The 17,369-nt window shown below is 42.5% G+C and overlaps 1 protein-coding gene across 3 annotated transcripts in view; it reads right to left on the bottom strand.

Annotated features, from left to right (window-relative positions):
- LOC115347039 (calcium-activated potassium channel subunit beta-2) overlaps positions 1-9,642 on the bottom strand; it is a 153,449-nt gene extending 143,807 nt beyond the window's left edge. The window contains exon 1 of one of the 3 annotated variants that reach the window (XM_030027907.1): positions 9,539-9,642. In XM_030027907.1, the coding sequence (XP_029883767.1) occupies positions 9,539-9,576 (38 nt within the window). In that variant the 5' untranslated portion in view covers positions 9,577-9,642. The remainder of the gene's footprint in view (positions 1-9,538) is intronic. The other 2 variants (XM_030027909.1, XM_030027913.1) reach the window with 2 other exon arrangements.
- Positions 9,643-17,369: the final 7,727 nt, after the last annotated feature.

Raw genomic sequence — 17,369 nt, 5'->3', positions numbered from 1 at the left:
GGTTTGAAGATAAACTCAATTCTCAAACTCTATATAGAGTCTTTTTTCCAAATTTTACCTCCCTCTGGCAGTGAAGGATGATCTATACAGCTCTGTCTAAGCACCTCTAGCTTCATGACCTAGTGTAAGGCAGCATGTGACTGGCTGGTCTGGGATGTACTTGCAAGCTGTTGTAAGATGAGATAGTCTTTGTCATCTTCATAGACACCAGTGAGGGCTGGAATGAATAGGGATAATACCCAGGTAAGGAATGTGAACTATGGCGACTGTGCCCTGTACCTGTATCAGGCCTGATGATTGAAACTAAATCTTTTACATCCACTGTTTTAACCCTAAACCCCTCCTTTAGAGAAGGAGGAGGGGGATGTAGAAATAGTGTCTGGACTGGCTGCTGTACTGTGTACATTATCATCAGCGTGTGGATCCGTACACTAAGAGTTCATAAGTGTTTTTTACCTGTAGTTACGGACAGCGTCTACCAAATCCTATATTTCACACAGTGGCTCTTAAGTGTTACATTAGACTGCTGGACTTGGAGACTCATTTCCACGGAACACGAAGGAATTCAGAGTGTGAAGTGTTTCTGGTTTTATAAGCTTGATTTGTATTGTATACAGTTAGCTGTGACAGGCAGCTCTGAGAAGAAGCATTTGTATAAATACCCGGACATCATTAATTGGATCCCTATCTTCCTGGTCATTACGAAGAGGTGATCTTTTGACATCTTTCAAAACATCACATCAAGCTATTTCCAAGGAGGTTTCTGCTTGGAAATGAGGATAAAGCTTTAGTTTTAATTTTGTAGGTGTTAAATTGAATGTTAATAACATCTCCAACACTAAGCTTTGTATATAGAACATTATGGATATCTATCTAGTGTTTCCAATTAGCCAGGGGCACTGTCTTTGCTGTCTGTTTCATCCAAGGACACAAGTAATTTGTTAGGACAGCAAATTGCCTTCCACTCTTGCAAATTAGCATTAGAACATCACTATAGAAATAATCCATGCTATCTGGATTATGGCAATGAAATCGCTATAAACGAAAGCTGTTTTCTGAACTAATATTTAGGAAAGACGAGCGAGAGATATATACATGAGGGGCATTACTAAATAGATTTCAGTATTTATTTTTCTGAAAGAGGTTCTTTGTCTCCTGAAAGGGTAATGTACATCTATCGTGCAAGGAGTTTCCTTAGAGGGTTTAAATGAAGAGTGAAGCTTTAAGAACAAAGTGAAAATGGAAAAAGAAATATACTGCCATGGGAAGCTCAAAAATGAGGCACTTGGGGTTTCAGAGAGTTATCATTAATCCCCTCCTGCCCCGAGGGCATTCCTGTGTGACCATCAAAATGACACACATGCAGCTGCCTGGCGGTTTGCCACATCTCTAGGTTTGATGGACTTTGCTCTGGGGATGGCTAAACCTCCAGCTGTTCAGAATGGCAGTTTGTTTTCCTCAACAAACGTGCTCAGATGTTTATCTGACCTATCTGAATCCACAAAAGTAGATTATAAATTGTTTCAAATGTTTCTTCAACACCTTTTCCTTACCAGAACGTCGAAACACAAGCGGCCGTCAAAACCTGAAAGCCTGTCCTGCCTGAGCACTGCTTTACCATTAGATTAGGATCAATAGCTGTACCGGGGGCCTGCTAGGATTGCTGTTGTACTCGTGGCTTAATAAAACATGTAATAAGGTGCACCTTATTAATGCAGGGGGAGAAAACCTGGGCTTGTGTCTATCTGGCTTGGTGATAAGACTGCAAAGCTCACATATGCCCACAGCACAAAGCAGTCACTAGCTGGTTCCCTGGGGCATGACAACTCATGCAGTTACGTGGCGCAGGCATATACTTTGAATGGGTAAAAGGAGGCAAAGGGTGAGTCAGAGATATACTCCAAGAGGCAAAGTGAACTCTTCAAAGTAAGCAGGAGCTCAGTGATAGAGCTGAGGGTGTGTTGGAGGAGCATCAGCCACAGGCTGGGGCTGGCGGCAAGGGCTCCTGGGAAGGTGGCATGTTTCTGTGTGGATGGCTGAGCTGTCAGTGCCTGAAATGGTTTGGTTCTGATCACCTCATCAGCTTGGGCAACCCCTAAATCAAGAGATTTAGAGCATTGAAAAACAGCTGAATAATAACTGACAAAAGATAAGCATTGATTTTGAAAATGCTGCACAGGTATGATAGAAGAGCAGGTACGTGATAGATGACAGAGAACTGTATGAACCACTTGTTTGGCTTTGTTTGGTGTTGAGTAAAAGATGAGAGAGAGAGAGAGAGAGAAAAGGATCTTCTAATAGTACCATGAATCTTAACGGTGTAAGACACACTCAGACCACATAACATAATTCAGAGCCTCCCTTCCCACCCTATGCGGCAGCACACTCATACAGGGATGGTTGCTGAGACAATATCTGATGCCTGCAGACAAAATGTTTATTTGCTTTTATAAAAAAAGTGAGCTGGAAGCATGGCGCATGAGTGCAAACTGGGAAAGAGGACAGGTATTTCCAAAGCTACTGCCAATCCCCTTACATGGACGTGATTTGACTCCTGCACATACTTGTGAGGGACCCGTGACTCAACACGTGAATCTGAACAGAATTGCATTCACAGGTTTCTATTCATTATGACTCCTAAGCTCAAAAAATAAGAGCGTTTCAAAAAAATTATTTTAAAAAGAGACCAGGAAGTGATTTTAAAACAAGAACAACAAACCAACCCCTCTGAAATAATGGGAGCAGCTGTACATATATCTTAGCATTGAAAAACTAAAATGCAGGTATTTTCTGACTCAGATAAATCTTAAGTTTCTCATGTGAACAATTGAGACTGTAAATTTGGAGAAAGACTGCTGCTGGAAGATGAAAGGTCGCTTGCCAGATGAGGACTTGGCTCTTCTTGCTCAAATACACACATGTTTTCAAGATTATTTGCTTTGTGATAGACAGCTCTAAATCCAGGACTTTCAATCTCTTAACAAAACTCCTGAATATATTAAATGCATGTGCAGCAGACAGGATTCAGGGAAACTGAAACCTGTTGTATATCTGCCAAAAAGAACAGCACATCTGCAAAAAGGAATACCAAATTGGGATGCCTAATGCACTCAGGGCAGGAACACAGTCATTTCAGAGTATCTGGAGTAGATGCAGCATGACCTGCACTTGCAGAACTAGGCCTGGAGCCATGGCAAATCTGTCCCCAAAATGTTTGGCTATTCAGTTAGCGGACTGGAAAGTATTAAACATTTTGGATCTTCAGTTGTTTAGCTGACCAACATATGTGGGTTTGAGGCTAGGTATTGTAGCAGCACGAAGTTCAGTCTGGTAAATTGGGTAAAAACTGAAGCTGTTGTATGATGGGAAGAACTTCTGCTTCCAAACATACAGATGAAGTCCATTCCCACACTTAAAAGTTAATATTGTGATAGCAATACCAATACAGTGGAAGAATACATGTCACGCAAACGGTATCACAGGCTAATGTAGGCAACCGGGTATTTTCTAAAAAGTTGTAAAATGGTTAGTGTTTGCATGCACAACCTTTCAGATGTCTGAAAACACAAAGACCGGCTGTGCATGTAGCCTGTTAGCTCTCCTCCAGAGCTGGATGACTGCTCATAAAATGAAAGCAAACACTCCAAACTGGCCTCATCTAAGCCATCCTGCATTGCTTCTGTTACTTGTCAACTAATACAGGGCCAGCTGTCTAGTTAGTGAAACAGAAGCATTAAATTAGAGAAATCATAGAAAATGGAGACTGGGAGGGCCCTTAAAGGTCACTTGGTCCATCTGCTGCCCCATGGCATGTTCAGCTTTACCTGCACCACTTCTCCCTCATTTGTCTACCCCATTTTCCAAAATCCTCAGTGATGGAGATTCCAGAATTATCCACCATTAGGTAAAAAGTAAAAGATGTGCTTCACGAAAAATACAACTGTTCAGCTAGTAGCTTCTCTCTCTGAGGTTAATCTGACGTACAACACATCCACTGTGTGGTTTACTAATGCTTCAAGGAAACACGCTGCTCCTTTGGGGACATGCAAATCTCAGCACTGGAAAATGGGAAATACATGCTAACTTTTGCCTGCAAGGTTGTTATTGGTAATGTGCATAGATGAATTTTGACTAGATGGGATTTTTGGTCTAATGTACTTGTATGGTTGCCTTTAAGACCTTAATTGTAACGAATGTGATTAGCCTACAATTCGCCAACAGAGTCTGCACTGTGATAGGGATGGGAGTGTTTTCTTCCAACCTACACAGGCCAGACAGCACACATCCTAGCAGAAGATGTTGCTGTCCCACTGGCTGCTTGCTTTAATTAACATATGGGGGCTGTTTAGTCTGTACAGTGATGAAGCATGGCCATAACCCATTATATATCCCATCTGCACTCTTTTAAACTGTCCTCAGCCTCTCCCAACATACATAATTCCACAGTTTACAGGCAAATTACTCTATTGCTTTCATGTTTCTTTCACCGTTTCGCTACTTCCCAGGCACATACTGAGAAGATCTCGTGTAGTGTCCCATTAGTGATCTCACTGAGACTACTCAGCTCTTTCTTTGCCTACCCAAGGCATAAGGTAAAGTGGACTGAACTCTGTGGTGCATCCCCCTCTTCTTTTCCTTGTACTTTTCATCCTTGAGCACATTTTTTATGGATGGGGACAAAGTTTCTCCCAAAAGCAGTCCCCACCCCCAGGCTCAGTGCTGCAGTCATTAGGAGAAGGTTGCCACATGTTCCTCGGCGAGCCTCTTCCACACTTCAGGTCCAGTTATTTCTCCCCAGCACCTATTGGGAATGGCACCAAATTGCTTCCTTCAACCTAGCATCCTACTAGTTCTATCAAGCTGGCACCCTCATAGCGTTCAAACCAGTCAGTGCTAGAGTAACAGAACATGTAAGCATACCGTCAGCACATTATGGATTTTTTTTTTTTTTAATAGCAAATGTCCACATCTTAATCCCAGCCAAATGAGCTGAACTCCTAAACACTCTTGCAGGGACTGCAAGTGGGTGGAAAGGAAGAATGTTTGTAAATGGATGAGATAAAACAGCGGGAAGAGGTTTTCACAGAAGAGGCAATTCAGAGCTAATCCGAGGCTCTGCTGCATGGCAGTGTCTCTGAATGCCCTCTTATTTAATGATGAAGAGCAATTGACTCTTGGATGTTACCATTTATGCAGTTTCTGAATTGTACTATTTATAATATGTTTTAAACATTTTTCCAAATCTGCGTACTTCACAGGAAGATGGGGGACAAACTGGCAATGGAAAGGAGCAATTGTAAACTAGTTAATAGGCCTGACTGTCATTTTTATTCAACCTGTATGTGTAAAGCTGTTTTAAAGTAGATATAAGGAAAATGAGAATCAACCCTCTTGAACTTATGGTGTCTTTTACAGTCTGAGGAGCTAGCACAAAGCTTATACTCCCTTTTTCAGTTCATGGAATATAAATCAAAGAATATTTACATTTTTAAAAATTATTGTGAATCTGCTCTGCTTAACACTGGGAAAATCCATGATTCCAGTGATAGAGAGTAACAGTATAAAACTTGTTTATCCATACCAGGTACTTCAGGTTTTACCATCAATTCCTGACTTACCAGCAGCTCTCTACATCAGTTGGACTTTCTTCATAGCCTCATATTCCAGTATTTTCCTAGCCTGAAGCTTCCTACTTTGCAAGATATAGCCTGATGTTGATCATACAAAACAACCTCTGCTCTGGCAGATCAAAACTCCCTGTGCCCAGCAGAGTAGACACATATATTACTTGCTTCCTAACCCAAGACTCCTAGAGTTTCACTTTTTGGCCTCACTTAAGAAGCATTAAATTAGAGAAGGATGCAAGTCAAAAGATTTGAGGCTCTGAGGGGTTGCACTGAAGTCTGGGTGTTTGCTGTTTGGTTGTTTGTTTTTTTTTTTTTCCTGTGGGGGGTGTTAGCTTTTTTTTTTCTGGGTTGGGTTTTTTTTTTTTTTTGGCTTTTTTTGAATCTTATCCAAAGTACTTGAATGTGGTGGAATTAGAGACAATGTCAAATTGCTGGCCTACCACTTGTTATCTTTTTCTCCCTATAACTTATCCTCCTGTTTGGTGACTGCTCTTGTTTGAGTAGTTTGGTTGAGTGCAGCTTTTGTCTGGGTATTTAAAAGCCTCTCAGAATAAGGCCGCAAAGAGAGAGTTGAGGAAGAAGAAATTAAGAAGAGAAATTCCTGGGGGCAGTGAAATTGAGCTGAAATCCTACTCTCACACTCAGAACTTTCACAGATGTTTTTAATGTCTGCACATGTATCCAAAAGAACAAAATCTTTATCAGAGGGTTACCTTTGCCAGTATTTCTCAAAAAATCACCAGAAGCTTCAGATATGCAAGAAAGACTGGACATTTTCCCACTTTTTTAAACATCACAGTATAATCAGGAATAAAGAGATTACCGTTGGTTTCAACATAGCTTCATACTGTCAAGAAATAAGGTGGCAGGAAAACCTTTTAGGTAAAAGCAGAAATTTCATTAAGAAACAACAACTGAAACACTTTCTTTGTTAAGCATAATTAGCAGTTCAAAGACACTTGCATTTCAAAATCTCTGCTTTGATTCTTGTCAGATGCAGAGGCAGTGATACATGACATGACATTCATCAACTAACTCTCAACATAAAAAGATGTGATGATTTTTCTCTAATTGAGGGGATGGGAAAGCATTTAAATGGCTGTCAAATATCCAGCAGCGGTTAGTAGAAAACTGGATGGAAGACTTTCAAATTCAGTTTTTGCCCATTCCCAATGTTTTTCTTTTGAAAGTATTTTACTTCCTGACATTTCAGATGTTGCTTATAGGAATCTTGTTTCCTTGTTTTTAAGATACGTCCTGTTTAAATTTGCCTGCTGCTTTCATTATGCTATTCTGACAGCTTTCTTTGGGACCAGTCAGCTCTTCTGCAGTGTATTCCATCTGAGAGGTTTCAAAGTAGTTTTATTTTATTTTTGATCTTCCTGTGACTATTGAGTATTATGCTGGCCTTTTTTTTTTCTAGTTGGCTGCTCTCGTGTTTCTTTGTCTTTATTCTCCACTGACTCCCAGCAGATTTTTATTTTACAGGTGGATATTGTTTTGTGTACTCTTCTTTGTATATTATTTTTCTTAGCTTCTGGATTCTACAATTAGCATGATTCTGCCTTTTTGTTTTAGAAATCCAGCTAGGATAACTCAGGAGCAGAGGGACTTGTGAGTATGAACTGCTCATAGCAGAAATCCAAGGTCTGTGCTCTAGGTGAGAGTTCAGGAGAGAAGGGGTGACTGGTCCTACTTCCCCTCGAGTACCTCGATGTGGCTTTGACGACTGCAGCAGTTTATTTCCATGTGTCCAAAACCTGCCCCTTCAGATTTTACACAGGCTGTGAGCAGCATTTCAAGCTGTGCAAAAAGAGAAACTAAAAAGCCAGTAGAAATACTCACTGGTATAAATGAGTTTAAAGTCAGGGTGTGAAAATAACTATACAGGTTAATAATGATCCTACATCCCTGTTTCTTTGTATTAGTGGTTCAAAGTTCTAAACATAACCCAGGCCTGTCTTCTGGGTTTGTTCCTGACACAGGACTTTCTCTCTCTTCCCTTGTTACCAGTGTGATAGCTTGGAAGTCTAACTGCCTCTGTTTTTGTCTCAGTGCAGTGTATGAAAAGCAAACATCTGCAGCAAGAGGCATACTGGAGGCCTTGGTGGAAGAGGAAGGTTGTACTTTGGAAAAGCAAATGTTCAAAGAGCCATAGCTGCTGCTTTGCGCAGAGTGACTCAGCTCTCTGGGCATGGGTTTGCCAACATAAATGCAGTTTAGCTCAGTGTTTCCACGAAACCAATGAACTGACAATCATACTTTAAGGTCTGGTACTGCCATGTAAAAACTTCCATCAACTTTAGTGAACTTTTTTGCTATGGAAAGGGATGAATAAAGCCAGCACATTTGATTTATTATCTGTCCTATGCTGCTATGTAAGAGCAAGACTCTTGCAAGCACTACCCTGCCCCAAGGAGCTTTGGGTCTACCTGGGAGAGCAGGTCAGGCAGGAGGAGAATGGGAGAAGCTAGAGGTAATGTGACCAACAGAAAGATAATTTATATATCCCCACTTCAAAGTTGTTGCTCTCTAACACCCTTGTAGAGCTAATGTCCTCTCATAAGTTACATGTCCTTCATGCACCAAAACGCAACTCTGCTTTCTGGTACTTCACAGCATGAGGGAGCATAGTGTCTGGTCTATGTGAACAGAAGAAGAAACTAATCTAAAAAGTTTGTCGATTCTACAAAATATTTTGGGAAAATGTCCATTCTATTTCATATATGAACTAACTTTGTGGTCTCTGACCTGCAATTGTTTGCTATCAATATTTTCCTAGAAAACTTTTAAACAGACATAAGATTGAATGATCAGTAAACAGTAAATAACAGTGATTTCTTTTTTGGCAGTTGAGTCTGGAAACCTGGCTCTAAAAACCATGATAATGCAGTTGCAGACCAAAAACATACCATAGGTGTGCATGCAAAACTAATGTAACTTAAGGTTTGATATTAGAAGTATTCACTGAACAGTACAGAAAAAACCCTCCATCTCAGTAAATTTCAAGATTCTTAAAAGATAATTTAGAAAACAGAAAGAAGGAGTGTCAAGAATATTTAGTCTTTTATTGCCTGCTCGTGATGCATATGTGGAGTCTTGTTTGGACATGCACCCCTTTCTTCTCTAAACTGAAATATTCGCCGCCTTTGTACAACACAATAAGCAAGACTATTTTCATCCACCTAACTGCCAGATATGACACCCTATGAGTCAAAGATCTGCATGTCATCAAATCTTGTACTGAGTGGTTTTCCTTTAAAGACACCATTTTCAATTTATCTCAAAGTCCAGCTTAGCTCTGAGTATCTCTTTTATGCTGGTACCACCAAATTGTATCAACATTATAGGATTATGAAGTGGGATCACTTACCCTGTCAACTCTGGCTTCACATTGCTACTTCCAGCAGAGCAGGTGCTATATTTTATTAGTTACAGAGATTCATTGTGCATCCAGAAACTGCCCTCTGCACCCTGCTTTTATAATAGGATTCAATACAGCTGAGCAAATACAACCTCTGTAATATATATGAAATACAGGAAGATAACAGGAGCGGGATAAACTCTCTGATTAGGTATAGTGTGCACAGTGAATCAGAAGTACAGAGACGCTTTGCAAGATGAGGAAAGAGGAGGAGGGAAAATCTGTTTAAGGTCTGCCATGAAGGCCTAGGAAACCCTGCTTAAAGGATTTCTGTCCTAACAAACTCTGTAATCCCTACCAAAGGCCTGAACGCAGTTACAACTTCAGTATATTTCCATGCTGGACTTTAGCTAAATTCTTAACATTGCAGTCAAATAGGGGAAAAAAACCAAAACAAATCCAACGTACTAGTTGTTAATAACTTCCGAATAACAAACTGACAGCAATTCCCCAGCCCAAACAGCTTAATCCATTTGTTTCTACTTACCTCCATTTGTCTCTTGGATATTTAAAGCAAAGGCTCATTTTGTCCTGCAGATGCGGTGCTGCTGCTCAGTATTATCTTGCCGGATCATAAAAAGGCTCCTGACCAAAAGGAAGAGGAAAACAATACGTAAAACAAACACAGAAGCCCAAGAGGAAAGCTACACCCTAAAGACCAGCACTAATAGCAACTGCGAGACAGGGAAAGAGAGAACACTCCCAGTTACTAACTTTTTCCATTGATACATCTGTTACAAAACAATTTTGCTGCAAACTTCTCTTCCTTCTTGCAAGCAATGCTTTGCTGTGTGTGTAGACCTCAGATAAACCACATGATGAGTGTGGGGTTTGGTTTTGGTTTTTTTTTTTTTTTTTACCAAGTAAGCAAATTAGTGAAATATAAACTAGAAGCTCAGCTGACTGCTTTAAAAGTATAGTGCTAGGCAGTAATTATCACAAGGTGCATTTGTCCATACTTCAGATTTTTTTAAATTCAAAAGTCTTCAATGGAAGCAGAGTCATATTTGAAATAACCACCTATGGGACTTTCTGGCCAGAAAGCCGTAGTGCAGCAGAGGTGAATGTTTAGATGATTAATAACTTAATTTTTTAAGAGCTTGATGGGCAGACAGGGAAAATATGCCAAACTGTCCTTGCCTCAGAGGGATTTTTAGTGCCAAAAAAGAACTGCATTGAGAAGGAGAGCTCATGATTTCACCTCTAAAGACTCTAAGGCTAGAGGGATGTGCAGAGGGGCAAAGTGGGATTTACTGCAACAGCAGAAGCTGCTGGGCCCAGCTGTGTTTTCACACCCTCGCCTCCATGGATTTAAGTTTCTCCAAGCTCCAGGGCTGTTCCTTGGTGTAGGTCATAGGGTAGCTATGTGTGCAAACCCACAAAGGCTGTATGGAAACTTTTGTCACTGACATTTAATATGTGGCTTGGAACAAATAACAAACTATTTGGTTTGAATTAAAAAGTTTTGACAGTTACATTTTGCCAAATGTTAGTCAGAAAGGAAAACTGATGGATGTGTCATGTTTGAAAATTCCCAGGGTGTAGTAAACTCATTTGTTTTCAAAAAGTTAGGATCAGATTCTCCCCTTGCCTCAGAATAAATCTGGAACTACTTCGGGGAGGCTGAAAGAAATTAAGGTCATTCCGTTCACCAGGGTAAATGAAATCTGCCTTGAGCCCACAACCAGAAAACGCTGTATCCAGCAGCAGAGGTGTGAAAGAACTGCTGCGGGCAGTAAGGCTGACAGTGGTCCTATTAAAGATAATATTATTCCTCCCCCCCCTCCTTAACCCTCTGTGACATCTTGCTATTGCAGTTTTCCATTGCCACATGCTGAGGTGATACGCTGATGGGCTTTTAAAAAGTTATGTAAGGAGACACACAGATCACGTATAAAGGTGATAGTCAGCTCATGGGAGAAAGAAGTCTTCTGGTTCCCACCTGGGATATTCAAAGAGACCTGAAGGCATTTGGTTCCCAAATCTCCTTGAACCCAGTGGAGCAGGCATGTCTGTATCCTTGGTGCTCCTTGAAAATTGCAGTCAGCACCTCCTCCAAGTTTTGTTTTCTGAAGGAGTTTTCCCACGTGTGCTCCTCTCAGCTAGTAGCAAACCAGAAAGCCTTTCCATCCAGACTGCCAAACAACAGTCATTCAGTAAGTGATGGCCTTTGGGACGCGAGCCCAGGAGAGGCAGAAGTGTCGCCAGCACATATCCAGCCCTGACTTACCCCTTTCCTTTAAGCTGAGAACTGCTCACTGGGCAGAAGTAACCCCAGAGTCAGAAGGCAAAGTTAGATACATGTCTCCCCTTCAATGTCGCAGCGCCCCATGCAAATCACAGGGCAGAATCTGGCCAAGGTTTTAAGACTGAGGTCTTAAAACGCTGTACAAAGGGTGAGAACTGGTTCCAGAGGGACAGAACAATTGAGTTCCACCACTGAAGTCCTTGTGTATTGTCGTGGTTTAACCCCAGCCAGCAACTAAGCATCATGCAGCTGCTCACTCACTTCCTCCCCACCCAGTGGGATGGGGGAGAGAATCGGAAAAAAAATGAAACTTGTGGGTTGAGACAAGAACAGTTTAATAGGACAGAAAGGAAGAAAATAATAATGATAGTAGTAACAATAATAAAATGACAATAGTAATAATAAAAGAATTGGAATATACAAGTGATGCACAATGCAATTGCTCACCACCCTCTGACTGACACCCAGTTAGTCCTAAAGCGGCGATCCCCACCCTGACTCCCCCCAGTTTATATACTGGACATGATGTCAGATGGTATGGAATACCCCTTTGGCCGGTCTGGGTCAGCTGCCCTGGCTGTGTCCCCTCCCAACTTCTTGTGCCCCTCCAGCCTTCTTGCTGGCTGGGCATGAGAAGCTGAAAAATCCTTGACTTAGTCTAAACACTACTTAGCAACAACTGAAAACATCAGTGTGTTATCAACATTCTTCTCATACCAAACTCAAAACATAGCACTATACCAGCTACTAGGAAGACAATTAACTCTATCCCAGCTGAAACCAGGACATATATAAAACCAGACCTTTAAAAGAACATAGGAGTGACCCCTTTTTTTAGAATCTTTTTGCATTATTCCATTATGAGCGCTCCTTCTGGTCTGGCACAACGTGGAGTTACATGGCAGCATGCTTTCCCCCCCACCTTTATCATTTTCTCTCAGAGAAAGCATCTGGCAATGCTGCCTTTGTAGCTGATTAAAAGCTTGACACACCAACTCTGAATAATTGAGCCAGGTTAATGGTAGAACATCATTTACATGCCTCCCAATTACTTTTAATGAGCCTGGTTGGTACAGGTGTTTGGAGTAATTGCCAGCTATGGATTTGTTTGGTTTTGTGCTTTCTCACTGTTCACAGAGCTGGTCACCTTATGAAGGAATATCAGTGATGTAATTCTACCACAATTACATTTAAGCTACTGGTTTGCAAAGGGCTTTTATGTAGCTTGAAGCAGAATCTTTTCTTCCTCATTATTAATGCAGCATTGCCAGCAGCATAGGTAAGGTTTATAGGCAATCCAGAGGCCAGTTACTACCAAAAACAGTGAAATTGTCCTGTTCTCCCCTCTCTGTACCAATCTGTATATTAGTTTTATTAATACTTGAGAATAATACATATTTAGCTGTTGTAATTAATTACAATTAATTATTTAATTACATCTTATTCTATACATACCCTCCTTTGCATTGCTGCTTGCCTGCACAGATGGTAATCTGGTTCAGGATGTTAAATGGGCAGTAAGGTAACTCTACAGACAGAAGTGAACTGTTTTCTCCCCATGTAACTCCCTGAACCAGGTCTCTAAGAAGGTAGATAGCAACAGTGCTGGCACAAAGGAAGCGGTAGGAATGGGTGGCTCAGAGCATTATGTATGGGAGCCAGATTATCTCATTTGATTGTATGATTGTCGAACTGTGCTAGATTGGTTTAACCTGGAAGGTTTAGGGATTAACAGGTGCTGAAATTTGACAGCAATAGAAGTTAAACTATTCTTGAGTATTTGTACCTAGTCTATGAGAGGCAAAGACGACATCTTTCACTGAAAACAGCCTGAACTCTGCTACTCCACATCATCTCAAACAAATCATAGGAAGAAAGAGAGAGGCCCTGCAGGTAGCTGATTGTCAAGGTAATGGATCTGGCCTCCTGGAAATGCCCTGACAGTGTGGGGTGCAAGACCTGACTCCTTAAGAGAGCGGTGCAGTGACTGCAGGTGGATGGGCACATTGCTATCAAGCCAAAAGAGAACAGGTTACTCCATTGATGCATGAAGATACCATCATTGCAATTTAACACCAAGGTGAACTAGAAGGATTTCTTGCTGGAGTCTGACTCAGTCGTGTAGTTGTAGGGCACCCAACCACTGCTCCAGCTGGCTATTCCATGCTGTGCCCAAACAGCAGGAGCCGTGGTGGAAAGCTGTTCACAGCTGGTAGGGTGCTCAGAAGGATAAGGGCAGTGGAAGGCCCTGCTCTGCAGTCTGCATGTGCTGCTAGTGCACTGACAATATGAGGGTATTTTCATGGCTGTTGGCTTTTCCGCAGGGCAATTCAGAGGAGTTAAGGACAGCTATAAGCCAGTGGTGCTCCAGTCAGGCTTTAATTCTTCAAGGCAAGGTCATTATTGATTTGCTGCGCTTGTCTCACTGAGAGACAAACTGATCAACTTATTCACTGAGTGTGGCCCTTTGCACACCAGGGAGCTGTTACAGTGGGAAACAGATTTCTCTGTGAAGCTTTAAATAAGATTTGTTTTCTCTCTTTTTTTTTTTTTTTTGTTCATTTGGAAGAAGCTCTGTGCTGACATGTCAATGTGTTTTTCTTCCATCTGCATGTATCTGTCCTTGAATTAGAGCACCTCAGAACCTGAAGAAGGGGAAAATTGTTTTAGTCCATCTAATCTATCCAGGAGGGCAAACACAAGATGGGCCACTATTATATATTTTCCAGAGTTAACGTTCCAGTTGGTGTGTCACTTCCAATATTTTGCATAGAAGAATTCTTTAGCTCAATAGATCTCTTTGTCTTTGAGGGAGGTTTGTGATGGCCTTTGTCTTGCTACTCTCCTGGTAACTATAATTCCATTGTGCCACCCTCATTCATCTCTGCAGTATGGACGTTTTCTCTTTCAAAATCAGCTTTTATTAAATGGTGACCAAGCCCAGTCAAATTCTTTGTTCTACTGTTGTTCATGCTTCCTACTGACAGACCCTCTAATTGCATCTTTTTCTTTGCCTTTTAATTGAAACACAGCTTTGCAGCTGAAAATGCTGTAGGCTTGGCTGTTTAATATGACTCTGTGATCCCTGCCCTTGCCTCTGTGGAGCATCAGTGGCTTGCAGTTTGATGGCTATCTTGGTTCCCGTGCCCTGCTTCTGCCAGGCTGAAAGCATTAATTTAAGTACTTTCCTCTTTGAATGAGCATTGGAAGGCATTTCCACAATGGTGGGGTTTCATGGCTAAATCTCATTATCACTGCTCCTGGAGGTGTGGGGAGATGTGCAGACACGGAGGCAGGACTTCCAGTTCTTAGCACAAGGCAATTCACCCTTAACGGACAGATTTTCAAAGGAGCCCAACAGAGTGGTGTTGAGGATTTGCACAACTTTAGCCTTAAGTAATTTGCTGTGAGTCATCAGTGAATGAGTCTGTGACTGTCAGCTCCAACCTGCTAACTTGAAGAGAGACTAGATGCCACACACAGCGTTACACACTTCAGTGCTGGGGTCCAACATAGACTTCAGTGTTACAAACTCAGGTTTCTCCAGAGTTAAGGCTACAGGTTATGTGACAGCTGAAGAGGCACTTTCCAAGTCTAATTTCTGGATTTATGCCCTCAAACTTTGCCTGTTAGTCTTTCAGCTCTGAAAGCACTCTATGGGCTTGGGCCACAGACAGAGTGGTATACGTTAATAAATGCTGTTTTCAGTAGCATAAATACATGTGAAGTGAGGTGATGTCCATTGCAATGAAGTACTAATGAACTCCATAGAACAGTGGAGCTCACTGATTGTACTCAGCTTCGTTTGGGAACAGAGATCAATGTAAATTAAATTTGTTCTTACAATAGCAGCAGGATCCCTGGGAAAGCATAGAGGAACTGGGAAAGTGCATTTTAGAAAAGATGTTACAAAGTGATTTCCGGAAGATTAAAGGATGACGTAAAATATGGGTAACCACGAAAAGCCTGGAGGCTACTCTCTAATATTTTGAAGCAGGAAAATTAACTCTTGGGAAGCAAGAGAGGAAAATAAAAACAGAGGAATCAATTCACACTTAGAGGGGGCTGGATTGTAAATTCATTGCAATCAACAGTAATTTTTCCATAATGGGTCAAGCCCATATAGCTGTGTTGTAACTGTTGCACAGGAATCTCAACAGCAGAAAATGGTGGAGGGCATCTGTGCAGTTCCTTTTAAAGAGGTAGAATATACTGTCCTTTGCTTTGCAGACAGGATTAGGGGTGATGGATCTCACCTGTCCCTTGGGACTGCCAGGTAGCTACACGGCTCAGGTCAGCAGGCAATAGTAAAGTTAATTAAGTGCAATAATGTGATGAGGGTGAAAAGCGAGTCAATGAGGGCAGGGGTTGAAATTTTTCCTCCTATTCAGTAAAATATTAAAGCCTCTTTACATTGTTTCTCTCTCTGGTCTTTTTTTTTTTTTTTTCCTTCTTCTTTTATCTCTTTGTTTTTCACCCTTTTTTAAAAGAGAGACCCAGAACACCTTCCACTCCGTATTTTCTTCAAGAAAATCCCATGCACGCTTTAGTTTTGTGATGTTTGACTATAGTGTTGATCTTCCTGAAATAATCTGAAAAATTCATCTCCCCGGGGCCGTGTTGTCCAAGGCGGCCATTTCACAGCCTTCTGGGGCAGCTGTTCACAGCAGCAGCACAGTGAGTCATGGGAATGAGACGCAATCTCGGATGAGCAAGCGAGGGATTCCTCAGGTGGAGACAGGAGAATGTGTTTCTCCACCCAAGAGTCGGGGGTTTGTTTACAACTGACCAAAGCCACCACCGTGCAGGATGATTTTGGCTGCCTTGGCATCGTGCGCTCGCTTCCCGTGTACCTGGTGGAGCTTCCCCCCAGTTCGGCACCTCCGAAGTGTGCTGGGAGGGAGTCACAGCCCAGCGGGGCTCAACACGGATACCCCAACTCACACCTCGTGGACAAACAGTGCTTCCCCCAAATGGCTCTGTAAGCCCAGAAAAAAAAAAACGTTTTCTCAGCGAGCGTTGCGTCCTTTGAGACGGTCGGAGTTTCCCAGGTGCTAGAAACCCCCCTTTTCGGGCTGGCTCCAGTCACGACTCCGTTACGGCACCCCAGCTCGTGCAGGGAAAGGCCGATTTCGGCGGGACGGCGGCAGCGAGGCCCGGCGGCGGGGAGAGGGCGGCGGTTCCCGCCCGCCAGCGGAGCGGCCGCCGCGAGATGGCGCCGTCCCCATTGCAATGAGCGGCCTCCGCCGCCTTTCCCCGGCCGGGGCGAGGTGAGCGTTGCGAAGAAGAATTTCTTTGTTTTAGCGTCACTTCTCGTCACCGTGGCCCTGTCCGACCACCCCGGACCGCGGCTGGCCCTGGTTCTCCTCACTCGGGCCCGCGGGATGGCGGCCGGGCCCGTCACCCCGAGCTCCCCGATGAGCCGAACGTGGCCGCTGCCGCCAGGCCGGCCCTGCTCCGTGAGGGGACAGGCCCGGCCGCCCAGCGATGGCCCCTCACGGGCACCTGGCTCCTTCAACAGTACGAAGCGAGCACAAACTGGCTTTGGTTCCTTGTCCGTAGTGGTTTCGCAAGGTACAAGCCCAATCCTGTGGGTTCCACCAGTTCCCTCCTGACGTTACTCGCGACGATTCACCCAAAAGCAGCTGTAGTGGTGCCGAAGCTGTTTGTGGACTTTCTAGATTATACTAAATACACTTTGAAAACAAAAGAATACATTAATAGTGTGGCCAGCAATGTGGAAAAGATTATACTTAAACAGGCTTTGAAAAAACCATGGGGGAGAAAAAAAGATTTTCCACTTTATTATCTTTTAGCTAACAGATTGGCCCTATGAAGGGAAAGCAAACATAAACTTGAAAACAACCGAATGGTGGGCATAACTGCACTTTTGAAGAAACATGGGTACTTTTGTGGGGTTGACAGAAAATCCCAAGTTAGATGTGTAGGGACATACAGATCACCAATATAAATGCAGCATCAAATTCATTTTCTTGCTTCCAGCAAAAGATCGTACTTGTGCCGGGTGCTTTCAGACGATAATATGCATTTCTTGATAGAAGTTGGGTTT

This window comes from Aquila chrysaetos, chromosome 10, assembly GCF_900496995.4.
Source record: "Aquila chrysaetos chrysaetos chromosome 10, bAquChr1.4, whole genome shotgun sequence".
Classification (NCBI taxonomy): Eukaryota; Metazoa; Chordata; class Aves; order Accipitriformes; family Accipitridae; genus Aquila; species Aquila chrysaetos.
The sequence above is the reverse complement of the archived record's forward strand: the minus strand, read 5'-3'. Positions and strand labels throughout refer to the sequence as shown.